This window comes from Pinus tabuliformis, chromosome 8 (assembly GCF_031772625.1).
Source record: "Pinus tabuliformis cultivar Carrire ecotype Pingquan chromosome 8, CPIR1, whole genome shotgun sequence".
NCBI lineage: Eukaryota > Viridiplantae > Streptophyta > Pinopsida > Pinales > Pinaceae > Pinus > Pinus tabuliformis.
In genome coordinates this window covers 1,297,023,055-1,297,045,788 of record NC_142294.1, presented here as the reverse complement: position 1 = coordinate 1,297,045,788, position 22,734 = coordinate 1,297,023,055, and the positions used below count along the sequence as shown (strand labels likewise).

General features: G+C 37.5%; 1 protein-coding gene across 1 annotated transcript in view; it reads left to right on the top strand.

The window, feature by feature from the left end:
* LOC149240212 (sodium/hydrogen exchanger 4-like) overlaps positions 1–22,734 on the top strand; it is a 202,008-nt gene that overhangs the window by 21,388 nt on the left and 157,886 nt on the right. The window contains exons 5-7 of the mRNA XM_089370108.1: positions 15,919–15,965; positions 16,126–16,192; positions 16,308–16,408. Coding sequence (XP_089226234.1) covers positions 15,919–15,965; positions 16,126–16,192; positions 16,308–16,408 — 215 coding nt within the window. The remainder of the gene's footprint in view (positions 1–15,918; positions 15,966–16,125; positions 16,193–16,307; positions 16,409–22,734) is intronic.

The window sequence follows — 22,734 nt, the reverse complement described above, 5'->3', positions numbered from 1 at the left end:
CACGTAGTGGTCAACATCTGGCTCTACTTGGGGACACGTTGCTGCACTGCAGGAAGGTGAGAATCCAGAATTTGCATGCACGAAACACACATTAAAACATAAGTAGCGTCCATCCTAAAATCATCATATAACATTAAGCATAGGAAAGATATAAGCTCTTCATTTATTAACTATCTATTAAAAAGTAAATCTAATCCTAAAACAAAAATGAAAATGCTGAAAAAACAAAGAGTAGGGTTAGAAATACAGAGGATGCCCCATGGCATCAGATGTGTTCAATATAGTGTATACTAAGCATTTGCCTGCTTTCAGGTAAATCTGTCGGCTGCTTATCGGATGTGCCATGTCCAATTCTGCATACGGTAGGACTTTTCCCTATCCGAAAATCAAGCTGCTCGCGATCGTTTGATGCATCAAATCTTTTTCTCATTTTCTTTTTCTTGCGCTTTTTCTTCATGGCAGGCTGTATCACTGATGACGTGGAATTTTCTGCTTCAAAGCTCTCGGATGAAGTATGTACGATATGTGTGACATGTCTTTCTTCATTCTTCATTTGCCATGCCAAGGATGATGGATTAATCTCACAGGTGCCATGAGTTATAACTTGATCTTCTATCACTGGTGGATTAACCGTGTGAGCATCAACCTGATTATTAATTTCCCTTTTATCTAGGTCACCTGCAATTATCCACTTTTCAATGGAACAAAGGACCTCATAATAAGATGGAGCTTGTTGCAACAGATAAGGAGGCTTCTAATCTATTGACGTTCCTTGGTTTCTTTCATCCTCTGACTGCTGTTGAAATTTCTGAACCTGTATTTTAATGGCATCCATCTGATTAGAGTGTTCAACCTTCATAGCAGTGATTTTCCGGGCATGGTCTTCTTCCATGGTCAGTAACTTACTCTAAAGACATATTTGACTGGCTTCCATATCTTTTATTACTTTATCGTTCTTTTCCTTTATGGTCATCAAGCAATGCTGCATAGAGTTTATCTCTTTCTTATGATTTTCTTGCATGGTAGCCAACTGATTATTATGATCGAATGTCATGATAGTCATTTCTTCATCCATAGTTAATAACTTGTTTTGCATAGAATTAATTTCCCTATCATGATTAGCTTTCATGGTCTCAATTTCCTTAGCATGCTGACTTTGCATGTCGGTTACGTGATCAAAGTGTTTAATTTTCATGATTTCCATCTCCTTATCACGTTTTTCCAGGTGGGTGCATAAAGTTCTCATATCATTGGCGTAACTAGTTTGATTGATCTCCATATTTTTTACTAGCCACATTAGTTCTTCTATAATTTGCTTCTGATTTTCCCTTTCATTGTCGACGCTGATTTTACAATTTGTCCCTGCGTTTCCATTATCATGGATTTGATCTGCAATGGTACAGGTGGATGGCACATTTTGATATGAAGAATTGTCTTGAAATCTTTCATCGACAACTGTACCCTTCATAAGATTACTTTCATTCTGTTGCACAATTTTAGGGGCACAAGGTGAGCTATCTGGATAACCATATCTATCTTTAAAAACATTGACAATGTCTTGTAAAGAAGTGAAAGAGTCTTTGGGACAATTATTAAACCAATTCAAGGCATCACCCTCTAAAGAAAAGGCAAATAGACGCATTTTGACATCTTCATGATCATACTGAGGAGATCTACATTATATGAACATTATATGAGTAAAACTTGCATAAATGCTTTCTAACAGCGATTGAATCACCACCCAAGAACAAAGGTAATTTAGAAATGGCCACTTCCGGAACATCATGGAGAACATCAGTAAAATGACAGGGGGTAAACGAATAATCCATGATGAATAATGAGAGACCAAATGGATGATAGAAAGAGATCTCTGCTCAAGAAAATCAAGAGATGAAAGGAGTGGAGTCGCCACTTGAATAATGAAATTTCTAATTCTAGGATCCAAAAAGCAACAAACAAGTAGATATGAGGGAGGCTTCTTGTCTTGGAAAAATAAAAGGAATGGAGTCGCCACCCAAACAAGAAACGAACTGAAGGGTAATTGCTGATATGATGAAAGATAAGGTGATAAAAAGATCAAATGACACTAAAGAATGTTGGCCATTTGATAAGCTAATGAATGGCGGAAAAGATGAGATGATGCCAAAAATGGTTGACCCCGCCAGCTCAAATGAAAAGATTCCAGATTCTAGATGGGAGAGAAGAATGAGGATGAAATGCTGTTGAAGCGCTAGGGACAAAAAATCTCTATCCTCGGCAACGACGCTAAAAAATGTTGTCGCACAGACGCTCAGGGCAGCGCGACAACGCTCAGACCGGGGGCTGTCACCCTAATCCCTGATCCCTCCGTTTAAGCCATCTCCCGAGGCTAAGGGGGGTAGACCCTATGGGGTAAAGGAAGACCAACTGTGGACCAGTTGGGTTGGGAGACACAACAAGGAAGATTAGCACCTGATTGATTTCAGAAGTTAATGTACCAGTGCCTTATGGAGTTATTGATTAAATGATTATTTATTATATGTTGCAGAAATATGAACCTTGTAAAACAATCATTTATCATCGAATATCCCAAGTAATACAAGCTATTCAATAAACGCAACGCTTTAATAATGATCCAACAATTAAATTTCTAAAGATTGAATGCTTTAAACAACCATACAATTTAAATGCTAACCAATTACCACTTTCATATAGTTAACTTTAGATAAACATTTAAGCACATTTAACTATAGAGAAGTGGAACAAAAGACACCAAAAATGATTTTTTCATTAGTCTTTTTGAATTTTTTTTAGTTTTTATATATTTTTTTTATAAAATTTTAAGTCTAAAAATAAAACAAAGCTAAAATCTAATCTAAACTTAAATCTAAATTAAAAATAACTTAAAGACTAACCCTTTTAAACTTTTTTAATTTTTATGAAATTTTTTATTTTTCATGAATGAAATGAAAAATAAAACAAAACTATTCTACGCAGAAACTAAACTAAACTAAATCCTAAAAGAACTTTTTTACTTTTTATGATTTAAAAAAAAAGAAACAAAAACCAAATCGAAATTTTTTAATTAATTAATTTATTTTTGATTTTTTGATTTATTTTAAAACCAAGAATAAAACAAAACTAAACTAAATTAAAAATAAAGATTAAACTAAACTAAACTAAAAGCTAAACCAAAAATAAAACTTAACTCTAAAAATCAAATATTTAAACTAATCTAAATCTAAACAAGAAAAAATCAAAACTAAAATAAACTAAAGATTAAATCCTAATTAAATGAAAGTGAAATTTAACAAAACTAATAAAATTTTAGAATCTAAACTATATTAAAAAAAAACATAAAATAAGATCTAAATCTAAAACTAAAATCTAATTTAATAAAATCAAAGTCTAATCTAATTTATGAAAATTGAAGTTTTTGAATTTTTTTTTTTATTTTATTTTAATTTAATTTTATTTTATTTTTTTATTTTATTTATTTTTATTTAAAGTTTCATATATTAACCCACTTCATAAAAAAAAAGAAAATGAATGCTAACCTAAGCCACGAATATACAAAAAGATAACAAAAAAAAAAAATCTAACCTAATGTATATACTTGCATAAAATCAAAAGTTTGAAACCTACGTATAAAAAATTTCTTTCCTTGTTTTGTTGTGCGCGTGTGTACAGGTGAGGTTGACGAAGGAACGCAGGTATGGCAGGGGCAACATGCCGGTTGGATGCAGAGAAGATTGATGAGAATGAAGCTTGCAACAGCGTGAGGTGAAATGAAACGCATAGGAAGGAAATGGTCAGTTTGCAGCAGCGTGAAGGAGAGCGATTGAGGAAGAAGTGTGGGTTTCTTTGCAGGTTTGCGTGAAGGATGAGAGGACGAACGCAGATCATGAGGGATGGCAGAAATACGTTGAGGTTGACAATGTATAAGATGGAGTGACAAATGTAAGCGGAGAGATGCGTGAAGATGGCTGGAGTTTGCAGGTTTGATGGAGGCTGCATGGGGATGATTTTGCTGCAGGAATACGTGGAAAGGCGCAGCGTACGGAGAAGCAGAGATGCGGCATGGAGAATGGATTAAATGGCTGCGGGATGGCAGGCGATGAAGAAGCTGGAGCAGGAATGAGAATGTTGGCTGCGAAATGGAAGAGTGAGGGTGAGGAGTAAGGAGCGTATAGCTAGAATGACGCAGAGAAAAAAAATGCTGCCAGTGTGCTGCAAGTTGGAGAAAACTGCTTGGAGGTGACGCAGCAAACCCACAACCTGTTCTAAAAAAAATTTCGAAAATTTTCTATGAAATGAAAACCCCAAGCAGCAGAATTGTACACTTGTAAAAAACTGAACTGGTTCCGAGGGCAGATCTTACCCTCTAGGGCCTAGATCTAGCTTCAAGATTGAAGCTCACCTTCAGATCTGCAACCTGTAACCAGCAACCTGAAAAACAATGAAAACAAACAGCCAGAACCTGAAAATGCAAAAAATAAATGAAACCCTAAAAGCCTTAAGAACCAGCTAAATAATTACAGTATTTACCAATGTTACTTGGGAGCGGGAGCGGGAGCGACCATTTTCAGAAGCTCCCGGTTTGGGAGCGAATCCCGGAGCGATTTTTTAAAAATATATATATTTTTTATATTTTTTAATTTTTGATACATATATGTCAACAAAAACATGTAGAATGATGAATTAGATATAAAAAACATAAAAAAGCATAGATTGAACCATATAACAACAATCATCTAGAAGTTATAATCTTCATCAACCACGTCCGCAAGTTAGTAACATAGTAACATACAACATATTGAGTCTCATGATTCATCAATCTTAAAGTTTCAAGCTTTCAAAATTCAATATATAACATTTATCATCATTGATCACCAAAGTTGTACTTGTAAGCTAAGTGTAACCATTACAACAAATAATATCTAACATGAAATGAAATGTTATAAAATGAAATGAAATGAAACAACTTTCAACTTTCATGAAGCATCATATTCATAATTCATTACTAATGAGTTATAATTGCCAACTTCAAACTTAAATTGTCATATATTGTTTAAAAAAATATCATAATAAATATGAAAGAGTCAATAGTTATAAAAGCTACTAGAAACTAGAAAAGAGAAGTAAATCTATTATCTATTTCTTATGCTTGGGCCTCTTGCCACCACGAGAAATGTTTAATTTTTTAGTCTTGTTGCAAAATCAGGATCTTTGTCATTAATATCACCCTCCAAGCATTAATATCCAGAGGTATCTTTGTCATTACCTTTGTATCTGTATAGGGATCTTTGTCATTAATATCACCCTCTAAGCATTAACATAAGATAGAAAAAGCATAGCATGTCAAGTCAAGATTTTGTTTGAGTGATGCGTACATTTTTAGAAGGGTCATGATAGAGGAGTTCGACAACCAATGTCACTAACATCAAGGTACATAGAGGGATTGTTACTCTTGATTAAATATGATTTCCATACCCTAATACATGACAAAATTCAATGGAAACATTGCAATCCCCCAATCCTGAAATCCTGAAAAACTGATAAGTCTGCTGGATTTTGAATGAAATCTAAAATTCTACTTTCTCCATATGAAATCCAATGAGGACGAAACCACTCTCAAACATCCTGAGTCATTTCATGGTAATGTTAAAAATTTAAGTAAAAGGATGAAAATGAAAATTAAAGAAAATGTCACTTTTACTTTAAGAATTTAACATTACCATGAATAGCATATCAATACTAGGGCCTAGACTTGATCATTAAGTTGCCCCACTCAAAAACTATTTGTTTCTTTCAAAAAAAATTGCATTTCGAACATTACTACAAAAAAAAAAAAGCAAAAAAGGCAAAACGCTCCCGAAAAGGCAGGGAGCGAAATTTTTTTTAGGGAGCGCGCTCCCGACCCGCTCCCGAGTCGCTCCCGCCCGGAGCGCGGATCGGGAGCGGGAGCGAGGGGGGGGCGCTCCCCCGCAACACTGGTATTTACAAACTGAAGGTTCTAGGTAGCCAGATTTATCAATATGCCACGAAATATTTTCAGAATTTTAAATTTAATGTGAGATGCTTCAGAAAACCCTTTATGCATTTGAAACAAAAATTCTAATGATAAGCCCGGGATTAAAACTGGCTGGCCTCTTTCAGGAAACGCAATCCGGGAGTTGGCTGATTCAGCCGAGAACTTCCCCGAACGCCCGGTAATCTAAAAAAAAGGATTTTCTGCACAGCTTAAAATCAACCATTAACATAGAGGGAGAAAGAAACAGTGAATTTCAGATCAAATGGAGATACCTACCAATATATTTCAGAAATTAAACTATCATTCAAACCCCAGAGATCATACAAGATACTTGTGCCTAAATCAATTTTCATCAAGCTATCATCAATGGCTACAAATAAAATTATGCAGAAAAATAAAACATCTTACAGCATTTCCAAAAAAGTAACACCAACAAGATTTTCAACCCCAAAGTCTTTCTTTATTGCACAAAAAATGACTACAAGAGAGCTTTCTTTAGCACAAGACTCACAGATCGAATGATCTCAAATGACCCCTTAACACCCTATTTAAAGGAAAAATTCCCAACGGCTAGTTCGAGTGATCCATGTCAAACTAATGTCGACCGTCGATGAGGATCAAAATCCCTTTTAATCTCTTTCGTCGAAATTTTAAATGCATTTTAATATTTGAAAAAAATTAAAACTTTGCATTTATTTTTTGAAAACTTTGACTTATTATTATTTTATTATTTTATTTTATTTTTCAAATTTTTATTTATTTTTTTAATTTATTTTTCAATTTTATTTTATTTTATTTATTATTATTATTATTATTTTAGTTTTTTTTTAATTTTATTATGTTTTATTATTCTTATTTTATTATTTATTATTTATTATTTCCGGATCCTCGAACTTAGCCTTTGGAAAAATCACCTAGGACCTAAGACTTAGGACTTATGAGGGGATAAAACATTTTCTAACCCTCAAGACACTTTACATTATGACTTTTACAATTTTACATGTCAAGGGGGAAAACCCATTTGACATAGACCCTCATAGACCACCCAGTCTTGCGACACAAATATAATCTAGCAGATCAAGCAATTTGTAATAACCTAACCAAAGAGTTAGAATTATCTCCAAATTACTTTTACATAAACTCAACCTAGCACACTAGGATTCCCCTAAGATTCTAATGACAAAATCCATTCCAGTTTTGGGGTTAGGCTGAAGGAAAACTCTGCCGATCATGGATTGGTGAGACAAAAAATCTTCTGGAACATAGATTATCACTAGAAAATTAGGTTTGCCTTGGCAATTTACATACATGACTCAGATCTGCTAAGATTATTTACAATTTACACATGCAGACTGGGTTTACAACATGACATGATCGGGCTGATGATGACAGTCGAATGGCACGGACACGTCGATCAAGTGCTATCCCTTTTGTGAAAAAGGGGGTGTACTGCTATGGGTAGTTGACCCGTAGTGGTCAATAGTGCTTAAAATTGTATAGACTTGTTTATTCATTAGATGGTGATAAGAGCATTCTATTGGTAGATTTGAGCCTATCTTAGGTGATTTGATTTGCCATATGTCTAACAAGTTTTCTTGAAGAAAATATATAGAGTTTGCGGGTTCCCCGACCCTTAGGCTCCAAGTTCATAGACTGTGGGCACAAACTGAACTTGTTTGGGCTTCGGGTAATTTATGTGATTTTCTTACTTTGCTAAGACTGTGGTTAATAGCTATCTTTTGAAATACATCAAGCCATTGTCATTGTTATAAAAAATTATTCTTCAAAAAATCTTTCAAGCATTGTGTATTTGTATATATTTTATAAATTAGTTTTGTAAAATAACTTTGTGTAGAATAATTTTTTTTAACCCTTGTTTTGCAACGATTTGGGGTTTGTTTTGAATCTTTTGTATATATTGGTGTTTTGGGTATTTTTGTTTTCATTTGTGCAGGGGAGACAAGCTATTTCAAGATGATTTGCTGGGGGTTTGAGCTAGATCTAGGCCTTCGAGGGTAAGGTCTAGTCTACAAATTTTTGCAAAGCCAACATCAAGGAATTTTGCAGTGATTTGGTTCATTATTGAAGATCTAAAGCAAGTTCACAATTCTGGCAAGGGTTTCAAAATTTTTTAGGGCCTCCAAGCCCAATGTCCACCTTAAGCCTAGCCGCAGCCCTAAAAGGGTCGCGACCTCCTTATTGAGCCCTGTCGTGAGCCAAGAGAGGCCTCAACTTCCCTTAGGGCTAGACGACAACCCTTTAGGTCTTGTTGCAAGCCTTTTTAGGCTTGTTAGGCTTGGCCGCAGGCTCTCATAGCCCTTTGTCCCTCCCATCTCTCCTCATCCTCCCTCCTCCAGCTCTCCGTCCTCTTCCTAGCCCTCAGCCTGCCTTCCCTTGCCTCCGCTCAACCTTCCTCCCTCTAGGCAACCCTTATGCCTCCTCCCTCACCTTGCCGCAATCCCCAAGGGACTGCCCTCTCTAGGCCGTAGCCCTCTTGGAGTTGGTAGCAGGCCTTTAAGGCCTCCTTTACCTTTGTCGAATGCCTACAAAGTCTTCTTCCCCTAGCAGCTATCCTCATTAGGCTAGGCTAGGCGTTGCCTTGCCTTGGCTTCTAACCCTCTTCCTTGGCCCTAACCTTGCCTCATTTGCCCTGATTTGGTGATCACTTGATTTTTGAAGCTAATTTGTGGTGTGTTTTGCCGAGAAATTAGGTAGAAGTTTGTGGTTTCAGGCGACATAGCTATTAGAGAAAATTTAGGCTATAAGACTAGCCCTCTCCTAGGCGTAGAGGCCTAAGGGTTTGATCTAAACCCTCTTCTTCTCACTGTTTACCTACAGCAAGATAATCAATTCATGAAAGTCGTTAAAAATCCATAGAAGTGTCAAATAACTCATCCATAAGTCATCTAAACAAATCTGCAAAACATTGCATGAGTTGGGCATTCATCATTTGGCATGAGTTTACAAATTTTAGTGACTGTTATCTCTGCATCATAAGTCTGATATAACAGTGGCAATTGCATCATAAAAGGGGTTAATTCATTTAAAATCTTATGTTAGCAAAGTTGGTTTGACATTTGGCAAGCATATCCATCTTGCACTTTGCATCTAAATTGGTCTAAAATGATCTAATTCTCTGTTGTCATAACACTCTCACTGCTGTCGTAAGTTCATTTATTGCTCATTTGGATGATATTGGGGCATAAGTAATATAAGGTTTCTATTTCTCATGCTCTAATAAATCATTGTGGAAAAGACTTGTTTCATCATTTAAAGTGCTATTATTGTCTAGTATTTGTGGTATTGGATAAGAACACTAACATTTGTTGTCTTGAGAAAGTTTCGTAATCTTAATTGTGCACATAAGATCACTCTCTAAAAGCACTTGACATTGATATCTTGGGTTACATTGTCTCTATTAGCTTAATTGGCATTGAAGTAACTTGTTCTAATTGTGTTTGAAAGAGCATTAAATCATCTAAAATCCAAGTGTTCTTAACTTGAGGACTTGTGGAATATCTCTTGAATCATTGACATTGAGGAATCTAATTGGCATTTTCTTGAAGGGCTTCAAATGGTCTAAAGAGCATTGCTAATCTTATTTGTATAATTGTTCTAAGTGGATAAGTGCTCCAATTATCTTTCTTGCTATTAATGTCATTATTGTTTCATGATTAGTATCTTTCATGGATGATATCTTCATCTTGAGCATATTGGTGATCTATATTTTTGAGCAATTGTATTGTGGATGTCTCTTGTATCTTGTTGGCACTTGTTAAATTTGGCACATACTCTCGTGGTTAAGATTGTCTCTTATTTTCCATTGATAAGTACTTGTTGATATAATTTAAGATTAATCATAACGAAAGTACTTGAACAATCTCAACTCAAGAAGCACCCAATAATCTTGCATTAAGCATCCTAAGAATATTCTTGCATTATTAATTTACCTCAAAGCGTAAGCTTGGTTGATAGAAAAATAGGAACACCTTTCTCACCTAGCTTGAGGATTTGAGCACCTCTTTAGTGGTTAACATGGTGACCTTGCAGTGGTCAGAGCTATAGTCTCCACAACGCTAGAGGCACTGGGTGGTTAGTACCTAGGGGGAGGTATCGTTAATCAAGCCTCTGCTTGGTTCCCCACCTACTCTAGAGACTAGCTTCAAAATAGTTAAGAGGAAGGATACACCTAGAATATGCATCTAATTAAAAGCAATCAAGATCCTTGCATTGCACCGAAGTCATAAGATTTGCATAGCATATAAGGTAGATAAGCATTCAAGCAACGGTTGTTCATCCAGTCACCTGGTTCATAATTTTTCTAAAGCAAGTTGACTCCATTGTTAGTTTTTGTAGCATCGGATGTGTTCTAGCTTTGAAATTTTGCGGAGAGGCTAGAATGCATGAAATCTCCAAAACCTAGAAATTGTTTTTGGAAATTCCACCTAGAAATGACTTAATTAGATTATTAGTCAATTTTTAAATATTTCCTAAGTCTAAACTTAGGGAATACGATTAACTAATCAAAACTAATTAAGTTGAGGTGTGAATGTTCTAGAAACTCACATGGATCGACTTCAAGTTAATCCTAGCCATTGATTAAGATCTAATCTTGGCCGTTGAAGTCTAAATAGAGGATTATAAGAAGAAGTCAATGGGGCTTGGAGAAATCACTTGAGAAGTTCGATTTCATGAGCAGATCGATTTCCAGAGTAGCAATTATCAGTTACCAGAGAGAGAGCCAGTGAGATCGATGCAGTGAGTGAGGGGCAGAGATAGTGATCCAGAGGAAAGATTTTCCAGATTCGGGGAGGCAACAGCAAGTGAGTCAAATTATTACAGAGAGGCAATGTTGAGGGGCAGCGCAGTTGCTTCAGTCAGACAGAACGATTTGGAGAGAAGGAAATTCTTTCTTAGTTCCAGAGGCTAGGAAGGAGTCCCAGAGGTCTAGAGAGATGATTTTCTCAGTTTCCATAGGCACAACGACTTCATTTGAGCCCATTCAGGAGTAAGTTGTCGAACCAACTACGCAGAGGCTGATGCAATGCTCCAGGAGGCTGAGTTTTTTGATAGGGAAAGTCTAGCTAGAGATTGCATGTGGGAGAAGGGTAATTCACTTCAGTTTTTAGCTCAGATTTTCTTGCTGTTTGGATTGCCAGTTGGGCATCCATAGATGTACTCAGATTTCACTGCTGCATAATAAATAAAACCCTCATTGCTACACCAGTGTTCCCAAGTTGGGTTTTTCTAGGGACATTGGTCCAAAAATAACTGTGTCATTTTATGTGTGTGTTAGTATTTCTTCCAACATTTATTCTTCCGCAATTTATTTGTGTAGATTGCAGTGTGAGTTATTCAATATTTGCTATAGGAAACAATAAATAAATTGTTAAAATTAATGAACAATTAGGAGAATAATTTCCAGTTGCTGCTATAGGATTTGGGTTTCCGAATTTTCACATGGTATTAGAGCGCAGATTATCAACTGGAGAGCTCAATAGCGAAAAAAGAGGGAGTTTCGCTGTTCAGTGTGGGCAACAAATTGAAACCCCAGAGGCAGTGTAGTCACCTTGGCCAAGAGGTCAAATTTCTTGAGGAGAATCGCTTTTTTCCGAGGGAGGGACAAAATGTTTGATCTCTCTAGATCAAGGGATTCCAGGGGCAGAGGGAGTAGCCAATATTTTTTTCGCAGAATATATCTCTAGTTGGACGCAGTAGTTTTGTAGTAGTTTGCTAGAGCATAACTAGCGTCAGGTGGAAGAAGAGCACACATTAAGGGAAAGTTTCCCTCAGGGAACTTCTAATTTCAAGAATTTCGATTTCCCTTGCAGATTAATAGTAGTTGTGATCAAATTTTCTCACTCCAGAAGGGAGTGCGAATAACCTATCAACAACTAAGCAGAAGGGAAGAGGAGATTTTCGACATTGTTTGAGATGGCCACTATTGGACATCGAGATTAGGACAGGTTGGATGGTGCTTCCAATGATGTCATTTGGAAGCCAAGGATGTTCTTCCTTCTAGATGAATACAACTTGAAGACATATATAGATGTAGTGGTAGCTATCCACACGGATGCAGATCAACTGAAGGAGTATAGAAAGAAGATGGCCCGGGCGAAGAGGTTGATCCTTGATGGTGTTCGGGATCACATTGTTTCACACATAGCTAGCAAAGGGTCTGCTAGAGAGATATGGGAGACTCTCACCATGCTATACTAGGGCATTTCCGAGCAGCGGAAGATGTACATAGAGGAGAAGTTGAGATGCACCAGGATGCAGAAGGGGGAAGGCATAGACCCCTTCCTCACATGGTTTCAGGAGATCAGGGACCAACTTGCAGCTGTTGGGGTAGCGCCTCAACCCACAAAGCTAGTGCGATTGGCACTAAACAGTGTCTTCGAGGAGTGGCAGGCATTTGTCCAAAGTATTTTGGGTAGAGATACCTTGCCAAGGTGGGACAGGATGTGGGCCGATTTGCAGTAGGAGGAGTTGCGATGGGAGCTAGTGAAGAGCTCCATCAGTGGCAACAATAGCAAATCAAAGTAGGTGAAGGAGGAGGAGAATGTGGCCCTCGCATCAAAGGGTCCTAATCATGGACAGGGGGAGCAACGAAAGGACCTGTCAAAGGTCAAGTGCTTTAGATGTGGTGATCTTGGTCATTACAACACTCAGTGTCCTCTCAGGAAGAAGGAAAAAGAGGAGAAGTAGGACCAACATGCAACATCAACAGATATCGAGAGGTTGTCCTCTAGGCTAGAGGAAGACTTTGCCATGTTTGCTGACATACCCCCAGGATAAAGTGGGGTGGCTTGGTGTTGTACCCCCAGAGTGCTACAGATGGGCAAGATTCTTGAGGAGGTACACCTCTTGAATCAGTTCCTTGCTATGGCAGCTCGCAATATTTAGTAGCGGGATGGATTAGTGACAGCGGATGCAGTCAGATGCCAGAGTGACAGATGCAAAGTTTAGTTGCAGTTAGATACTGGGGAGCACAGTGTAGAGTTGGCAGCAGCGCAGAGTCAGAAACAATGTAGATTCTTCAGTGACAACGCAGATACTAGCAACAGTTAGAGACCTAGGAGATAGATGCATCATACTGATAACAATTCAATATTTAGGATGCTTTTCAGTTGTAGATGTTGCAGCAACAACAGATGTAGAGGGAGTTGTAGTGCAGATGTAGTGTTGGCAGTAGTTCAGCAGAGTCAACCGCCACATAGATGCAACACATATCAGAGTTGCACAATGGTTGGTGGGCAACAACAACTAGACATCAGCAACGTGACAGGAGATGATGCAGAGACAAGGTGTTGCTACAGGGGGAAGCAACACTAAAACACATTCCTCGCTAAGAGGGAGCATTAGTTTTTGTAGCATCGGATGTGTTCTAGCCTTGAAATTTTGTGGAGAGGCTAGAATGCATGAGATCTCCAAAACCCATAAATCGTTTTTGGAAATTCCGTCTAGAAATGACTTAATTAGATTATTAGTCAATTTTTAAATGTTTCCCAAGTCTAAAATTAGGGAATATGACTAATTAATTAACTTAAGGTGTGAATGTTCTAGAAACTCACACGAATCGACTTCAAGTTAATGCTAGCCATCGATTAAGATCTAATCTTGGTTGTTGAAGTCTCAACAAAGGATTATAAGAAGTCGATGGGGCTTGGAGAAATCACTTGAGAAGTTCTATTTCATGAGCAGATCGATTTCCAGAGTAGCAGTAGTCAGTTTTCGGAGAGAGAGCCAGTGAGATCGAAGTAGTGAGTGAGGGGCAGAGGCAGTGATCTGGAGGAAAGATTTTCTAGATTCAAGGAGGCAACAGTAAGTGAGCTGGATTATCCCTGAGAGGCAACGTTGAGGGGCAGCGCAGTTGCTTCAATCAAGAAGATCGATTTGGAGAGTAGGAAATTCGTTCTCAGTTCCAGAGGCTGGGAAGGAGTCCCATAGTGTCAGAGAGACGATTTTGTCAGTTCCCAGAGGCAGAATAACTTCATCTGAGTCTAGTCTGAAGCAAGCTGTCCAGTCAGCTATGCAGAGCAACGCAAAGGCTGCCGCAGTGTTGTAGGAGGCTGAGTTTTTTGATAGGGAAAGTCCAACCAGAGATTGCCTGTGGGAGAAGGGTAATTCCCTTCAATGTTTTGCTCAAATTTTCTTGCTGTTTGGATTGCCAGTTGGGCATCAATAGATGTTCTCAGATTTCATTGCTGCATAATAAATAAAACCCTCACTGCTGCACCGGTTTTCCCAAGTTGGATTTTTCTGGGGACATGGGTCCAAAAATAACCATGTCATTTTATGTGTGTGTGCTAGTATTTCTTCCAACATTTATTCTTTCACGGTTTATTTGTGTAGATTACAGTGTGAGTTATTGAGTATTTGTTGTAGGAAACAGTAAATAAATTGTTAAAATTGATTAACAATTGGGAGAATAATTTCCAGTTGCTGCGATAGGATTCGGGTTTCCGAATTTTCACATCCTTAAGGCACTGGTTTCATTAATAATTAAATCTAATCCTTTAACTTGCTAAAATTAACCAAGTGGCTAGGCATTCAACCTTGTCTCCTGAACTTGTTGGTTTCCATCAAGTCTTGCATTTCTATCTTCCATAGGGACTACCCCCAATAGGTTGCTATTGGGAGACAACTAGAACGGAGAGGTCGGGGATCAGAGTGACAACCCCCGACCTGAGTTGTTGTCGTATCGTGCTTGTACAATTCGAGCGACATCAGGAGGTAACACTATTATGTGATCAAAGCCTTAAATTTAGAAGAAAACTCCCATATGAAGTCTCAATTTTCCCTTGACTAACAAACTTGGTTCACTTAGATGCACTAATGATTAATTGCACCTAATGGTGAAGATGTAGCACTGAACATTGTGTGTGATTGGCAGGTGATTTTCACCATGGGCTGGGCAACTTAACTGGGGCCTAAGTCCACTAGAGGAGCATATGACACCCTATAGGTGAAGCGTTGAGAGCGATGGGACTCCTGTTACTTGTAGAGCATCGTATCACTCCATGGGCACCTACATCACCCCTAGTAGTTTGCACTTTGCCCCACATTAGTCATGAGATGATGCACTTGGACCATTGTGCCCCAATTGGCCTGGTAGTGATCACATGGTTTGGCAGCTGATTCGAGGCCCAGATGAGGTTTGTTTCACCCCTTGAGACATGGGAGCGCTAGCGCACCATTCTCTGAGCCCTCAATGTTGCAGCAGATCTAGGCTATTCTACCACCAGGAGACCCATGAGACCCATTTTTTGCCCCAAACACAGAACTGGGGTCCACATGACGATTTGCATAGAGATCTAGGGGCCAACACCTAGAGGATGATGTTTGGAGCCCTCTTCACTCAACTTGGCACCTAGAGAGCTCAACACGTGCCTCCAAGAGGCTCACGCATGGATAGTGGCATCATTTCGACCCTCCTATGGGTGTTTTCTTATGTTATTACATTGACTATGAGGTTGGCTTGTAACCTCAATTAGCTTTTGCCCATCATTTGGCAGCTAAGAGGGCTTTAGGCTAAAACTAAACTTGATTGGACATGTATAAATAGAAGAGACCTCATTTGAGCCTCTCACCATCATCTCTTGAACAATTCGACCTTACTAGAGAAACTCGCACTGGTTCCTTCTTGGCTACTAGAGATCTATTGGATGTATTTTGATATTTGGAAGCTATTTTTGATTGTCTTTGGAGCTACTTCTTTGGATAATGGATTGATATACTACACGCTGTCTTGTAAGTGCTTATTGTTGAAGATCTTCTATCTTGAAATCGTCTAATGTATGGAATTGCTGTTTCTAGTTGTACTATTCAGTCCCATTGACCTACTTTTGTGGTAACTCCTTGGAAATTAATTAAATTATCTTATCTTCTCGTGAATTTTTCAGACTGGGCTTTTGACTGCATACGTCATAAAGAGCTTGTACTTTGGAAGGTGAGTTAGCTGTCTCTGGAATCCTTTTTTGTGGTTCATTTTGTTTTCTGCATTTCCTTTTTTTCATGTGAAACTGTGCACCAATAATATGGTTAATTTGATCATATTCTTCAGATTTATCAATTCTGAAACTTTATACTAATCAATCATTTTTGTATAGGCATTCAACAGATCGTGAAATTGCGCTCATGGCACTAATGGCTTATTTGTCATATATGTTAGCTGAGGTGAGATTAGCTGAAGTGTTAACAGCTTTTGCACGATCCGAATTTGTGTACTTTTCTACTCAGAGTTGGATCTATATTCTAATATTTTTTTCTTCCGAACTATCTTTGTCTGCAGCTTTTTTACCTAAGTGGGATTCTTACAGTTTTCTTCTGTGGAATTGTCATGTCGCATTATACATGGCACAATGTGACAGAGAAATCACGAATCACTACTAAGTAAGCTACAGGTTTTAAATTTTCAACACATGCATTTGGACCACATACTATGTAGATTGTTAGAAATTTACGTTCTCTGTTCGGCATATTTGGAAGTATTTTCATGTGTTCATGCATTGTATTATGTATATTAACTTGTGTGTTTTCACTTGAATTATTGATATTCATGTTTTTTTGTTTTAAACATTTATTTCTAAGTTTATTTTGGCATTCGTTTATGTTGAATCTACACATATATATGCATGATGAGACAAATAAACACAATCTTCTTTTCCCTGCATACAATATATTCTACAATGATAATGCACTTACTAATAGGCACTTAATCTTGCTTCTGCAACTTAGTTGTAGCTGTATATTATCATGTCTCTCTTTAAGAGGCTTCAATTAGAAAATCTCTCTAGCTCTAGGTTATATATAAATAACTTTTTTTCATTGTGGTCCATTCAGTTGACCTTTTTAAATGTTCTTAACAGGCAATATTTATATGTTTCCACTATGATGCTCAACTGGATCTTCTCAATAGTTTTCTCTTTCCCTTAGGAACATTCTTTTTTTATGAGGATGGCGTTGTAGAGATGACTTGAATCAATAGACTTAGTCTTATGAAAAGATCATTGGAACTGTAAAGGATGAACTAAATGTAATTGGGGCACTATAGATAAATACATATTACATATCATAAAATGGTATTTGCCTCAGATAAAATACCAAGGTTTCTGGTTGTTATACCATGATGATTGTCATGTATAAGCAACAACTTGCAGTGTGCATGGAAGTCTGAATGCAAAAGTTTATTTTACATAATAATTGGAGTCAGAGAGGGAATCTTTCTCTGGTCTATTTATTAGAAACAATAATAGAAGTCAAGCGGAAAGAACATATACATGAAATTCACCCTTTAAATGGAAAATGCCAAGTTGTAGGAAGTTGTTCGTCATAGAAATGGATGGTATCCTTGAGCACATAAAGAAATTGCCACTAAAAAACAACTGTATTGGTATCCTTTTTTGTGGATGCACAGAATATAAATGATAGGAGTCCAGCACAGAGGAGGTTATCATAGAACATGCCACCCCTCATTTTACATGAAGCTTCACTTGTAATTTTCATCAAACACACACTTATGCTTTTTATCACAAAGCAAGTTAGCAGGATGATAGAGCTTTGGGTGGCCTAGGGGCATCTATATGTGCTTGATTGGACATGTGTATTTGATAATGTTGATGCATTGGTGCTTCCTTTGTAATGATGTAGGTGGATAGTTGATGAGAAGATATTTGATGCTACAGTCTATCATTGATGATGTGACATACTCCTAATCATTATGTTGTTTACATTCATCACTTGACATGGTTTGCCCCAGCAGCTTTGAGCTTGTTTGGATTTTCTTTGGCATTCATTGTTGGAGCCTTGGTGTGAGAACACCTTGGCATGGATGAAGATATTTGGCATTGTTGTGTAGATGGATGTTATCCCCACAAGGGAGGCTTCCCCGATAGATCTCAGAGATTAAGTAACTCAAGAATTCTTAGGCTAAATACTCTCCAAGGATTTTGCTAAATAAACAAGCATGGATAATATTAAATAAGATAGGGCTCTGTCAAGCATGGATAATATAATATATTAAATAAGGTAAGGCTTTGGACGACATGGGGTAATGAGTACAAAGAATCTATGGCTAAGTCTAGAGGGCTAAGATAAGTCCTACAGATGGTCAAATAGATTCCAAAAACATGCCATGTTAAATTTAATGATTTCTTTTATAGATTAGGGTTTAAAATAAGAAGAATTTACAACATGCAAAATTTATCAATGTTCCACCAAGTCTCTGGGACAGGGAGACGCGGGTGCAGGGAGACACACAAAGCGGATGTGTGGGAGTACCCTCAAATTCTAGGGAAATTTAGGGGGGGCGGGGGGGCGTCGGGGTATACAATTTTTTTCCCTTTTAATATATCTATATATATATATATTTCAAATTCATATTCAATAATGAAAGCATAAATAGAATGATACATACATAATTGAATTAAATAATGAAATACATTGATCCATACTCATCATCCTTACTAATACATACATGATTCATCCATAAACCATGAGATTCAATAATGAAATACTCTGATCCATATTCAGTATTCATTATTCACCATTCTCGAATCTACATTGATTTAAAAATTAAATTCATCATTCATCATTCTAGATTCTAAATTGATTTAAAATTAAAATTCGTCATTTATCATTCTAGAATCTAATTAGTACTAAGCAAAATAGACTATAATAGATACTGAAATCTAAAGACTGGAATAGTAAATTGATATAACTAAAACTCAAAAACAATGGAGTGATGAGTCTAAAAGTCACTCTAAAGTACACAGAGGGCTTGGTGCTCTTGATTAAATACTAATTCCATACCCTTGTACATGACAAAATGCAATGGAAACATTGCACTCCATCAAATCCTGAATTCCTGAGAAATTGATCTAAAGACTAGAATAGTAAATTGATATAATTAAAACTCAAAAACAATGGAGTGATGAGTCTAAAATTCACTCTAAAGTACACAGAGGGCTTGGTGCTCTTGATTAAATAACAATTCCATACCCTTGTACATGACAAAATGCAATGAAACATTGCACTCCATTGAATCCTGAATTCCTGAAAAACTATTAAGTCTGCTGGATTTTGAGTGAGATCTAAAATTTTACTTTCTCCATATGAAATACATTGAGGTCAGAACCACTCTCAAACATCCTGAGTCATTTCATGGTAATGTTAAAAATTTAAGTAAAAGGATAAAAATGAAAGATAAAGGAGAATGTCACTTTTACTTTAAGAATTTAACATTACCATGAATAGCATAGCATTAGTAGGGAAATATGGTCAAATACTACGTTTTCCCTATCATAAATCATTGTTTACAAGCAAATTTAAGGGGGGACGCATAGCCCATTTTGAGGGGGGACGCCTGGGGAGTCGCGTCCCCCACACTGGGGAAACGTCCCCCCTTGCGTCTCCCCAAAAGGGGGACGTGGGGAAACGTTTCCCCGTACGTGCCCCCGTCCCCGGTGCGTGGGGTGCGAGGGGTGCGTGCACCCGACCCTGGGGGACGCATCCCTGTGGAACACTAAAATTTATGACAACAATAGAAAAAATAGCCCACAGTTAATGATAATAAATAAGTAATCAAAGGCTATTTAATGGGAAAACAAGGGAAACTATTACAAATTTTTAGTGGATGAAAATGCAAGAAACAAATACTAAACCCTAGATGTCAGCCCCAAAAATATGACTGAAAATGCATAAAATGATATTTTTCTTTTTCAATTTAAGAGATGCAAAGCCTCACACTAGGGCCATGATGTTTAGGATATTTTATGCTATTAAGTGCAGATTTTTCCATAACCTAACCCTAATTTATCAATGAAAGAGGAAAAGGATTAATTTTTTTAAAGGATTGACACGCCAAGGACTAGTTCTTTATCAACCTTGGTATATGGAGTCAAAAAGGAGTGAGGTCAAAGGCGGAAGACCTTGATTGGATTGAGTAAGAGAGAGGAAAGCTTCTCAATCAAACCCTAGCAATTGTCAATCAATTGGAAATTTAAGGTTAAGGAATGCTATTCTAAGTTTCATTGATGGATAATTGGTGACAAATCTTGTAAAGCATATTTAAGAGCCGTGAAATATTCAATATATCATAAGAACTTCATAGAAATTCTAATTCTACAACATTGGAAAATGGAAGAAGATATTCACAATAAAATAACACAATTTACCATAGCATCACTTCATCAATTCAAGAGAGAATCCCTCCAAGCAATTTTATCCTCCCGAAGGAAATTCACTATCTTTAGTAATCCATTGCATCCATGGGACAAGAGCAACTAGTGCACACTCTCACAAGAGAAATAATGAGTGTGTGTGATAGTGATCCTCCTAAATTGACTTCGCTTGATTTATGTGAGGGCAACCAAGTTGATTTAGGGAAAAATTAGACTAAAATCCCTAAGAATAATATTTTAAACGTTTACAAGTTAACTCACAAGCCGACCTAAAATATTACTTTCTCAATGAAAAAACATAACAAAATGCCTCCTTTTAGCCCAAATGTTGAGCAAAAGGTTCTCCAAGGTTGACGTCATTCTCAAGTGGTGAAGATCTCCATGAAAAGGGTGTTGAGAATGGGTCAAAAAAGTGCTTCTCACTCCAAACCTTTTCCTCATCAACAAACCTGCATCATCAAGCAAAACCCTCCTCCATTGTCATGTCATCATCAATCAATCCTACCCCATCACTCTGTTGATTTTTGGGTAGCATCAGATGTGCTCTAGCACCGAAATTTTGTGGAGGGGCTAGAACACATGAGATCTCCAAGACCTAGAAATTGTTTGGAGAAATTCCACTCGGATTGTATTTTATTAAAATAATTAATATTTTTAATGGGGTTCCTAAGTCTAAACTTAGGAAAATTAAAATATTAATGGGTATTAATGAAGATATGGGTGAGAAGCTTCTAAGGGACGAGGATTAAGTCTAATTTAATCTTATCCGTTGATTAGAGATTAGATCACGATCGTGGATATCTCAATAGGAAAAGTATAAATGAAGATTTGAGAGTCATTTGGAGACACACCAGGCAAATACCCAGTAACCCGAGGGAAATCGATTCTCAAGAAGTAAGAGTTCGATTTAAGAGGGAGAGTTACATGGTTGAGGAAGAGGAGGGTATCAACATCAGTCGAACACTCAGGAGGGAACACAGTGCATCAGAGGGACAACGCAGAAGGACAACTCAGAGAGGCAACGCAGCAAGGGACACAATTCTCACACAGAGATGACGCAAAGGTGATGCAGTGGAGGTTGGAGGGTCTCTTGGGTGTCAGAATTTCTGCAAAGGGTGGTGGAAAATTATCTCAAGTGTTTTCACAAAGGTTTCTCTATGTTCTGCAAATCATCCTTGTAAAGAGATTGTTGCTGAAGAATAATAAATAAACCCTCATCTGCTGCACCGGTTTTCTCGCATTGGGTTTTTCCGGGGACTATTGCCCAAAAACAACTGCGTTGTTGTGATTGATTCTTGTGCTTGTATTTTACTGTTCTTTTCTCTATGCTATTATGTGACAATTGCAGTAGAATTTACTTTGATGTTTACTGAAGGGTTTAATAAATAACTTATTGTGGAAAATAAGTAGGAGAAATAAATCAGTTACTGCTGTAGAATTTCATGTTAGAATTTTTTACACACTCTAGGCCTCGTGAGGATGATGACATACGGATAGGTTATGACATCATCACCCAGAAAGGTGTACCATCCCTTCTAGAGGCATGCCAAATCATCATCATCATCAAATTGGTCTAGCAATAGGGTAGTGTCCATCAAAAAGGTGTAATGTTAGCCCAGTGGTGTCTTATGGTATCTGGGGTACATCGTCTTTCTAAGAAATTTCCTAGCTTCAATCAATTGCGTGTCAAGTTCTGGAGGGAGAAGAGGAGACCATCATTAGTGTTGGATCCATCCCAAGGTCAACCCTCTTCTCTATGTGGTCAATGTCTTGGTTATGGTGCCTTGAAGGGTATTTCAGTGGGGGTTGGATGTCCTTTCTGATGTGCTAGAGAAGTATCAATCAATATCTTAAGAGATAACAGCTGTACCTACAAGAAGACATTTGAAACATACCCTCAAAATGAAGTGAGATCATCATCATAGTTTAAGTATGTGAAAATGCCAAAACTGGAATCCTATTATAGCAACTGGAAATTGTCTTCTAATTGTTAATTTTAATTTAACAATTTATCTATTGTTTGTTACAACAAACACTGAATAAATCACACTAAGACCTACACAAATAAAACTGCGGAAGAATAAACGCTGGAAGGAATGCTAGCACACACATAAAATAACACAGTTATTTTTGGATCAATGTCCTCGGAAAAGACCAACGTGGGAGAATTGGTGCAACAACTGAGGGTTTTATTATTAAGCAGCAGTGAAATAATCCGAGAACAACTGGATGCCGAAACTGGCAATCCTACAGAGAAATACTGGCAAAAATCTGGAGAGGAATTTTCCTCACCCCACAGGCAATTTCCCGGAACCACTTGCCTTCAAAACTTCGGCCTTCTAAGGCACTGCGTCAGCCTCTATGCTGCTTTGCATAGCTGGCTAGATAACATGCCTTCTGCTGGATTCTGATGAAGTTGTTCTGCCTTCTGCTGACTAGAAAGACACTTCTCCGACACTCTAGGACTCCTTACCGGCCTCTGGAACTAAAAATGTCAATCTTCCTCAGCAAATTGACTTTGCCTCTAGAGGCTACTGT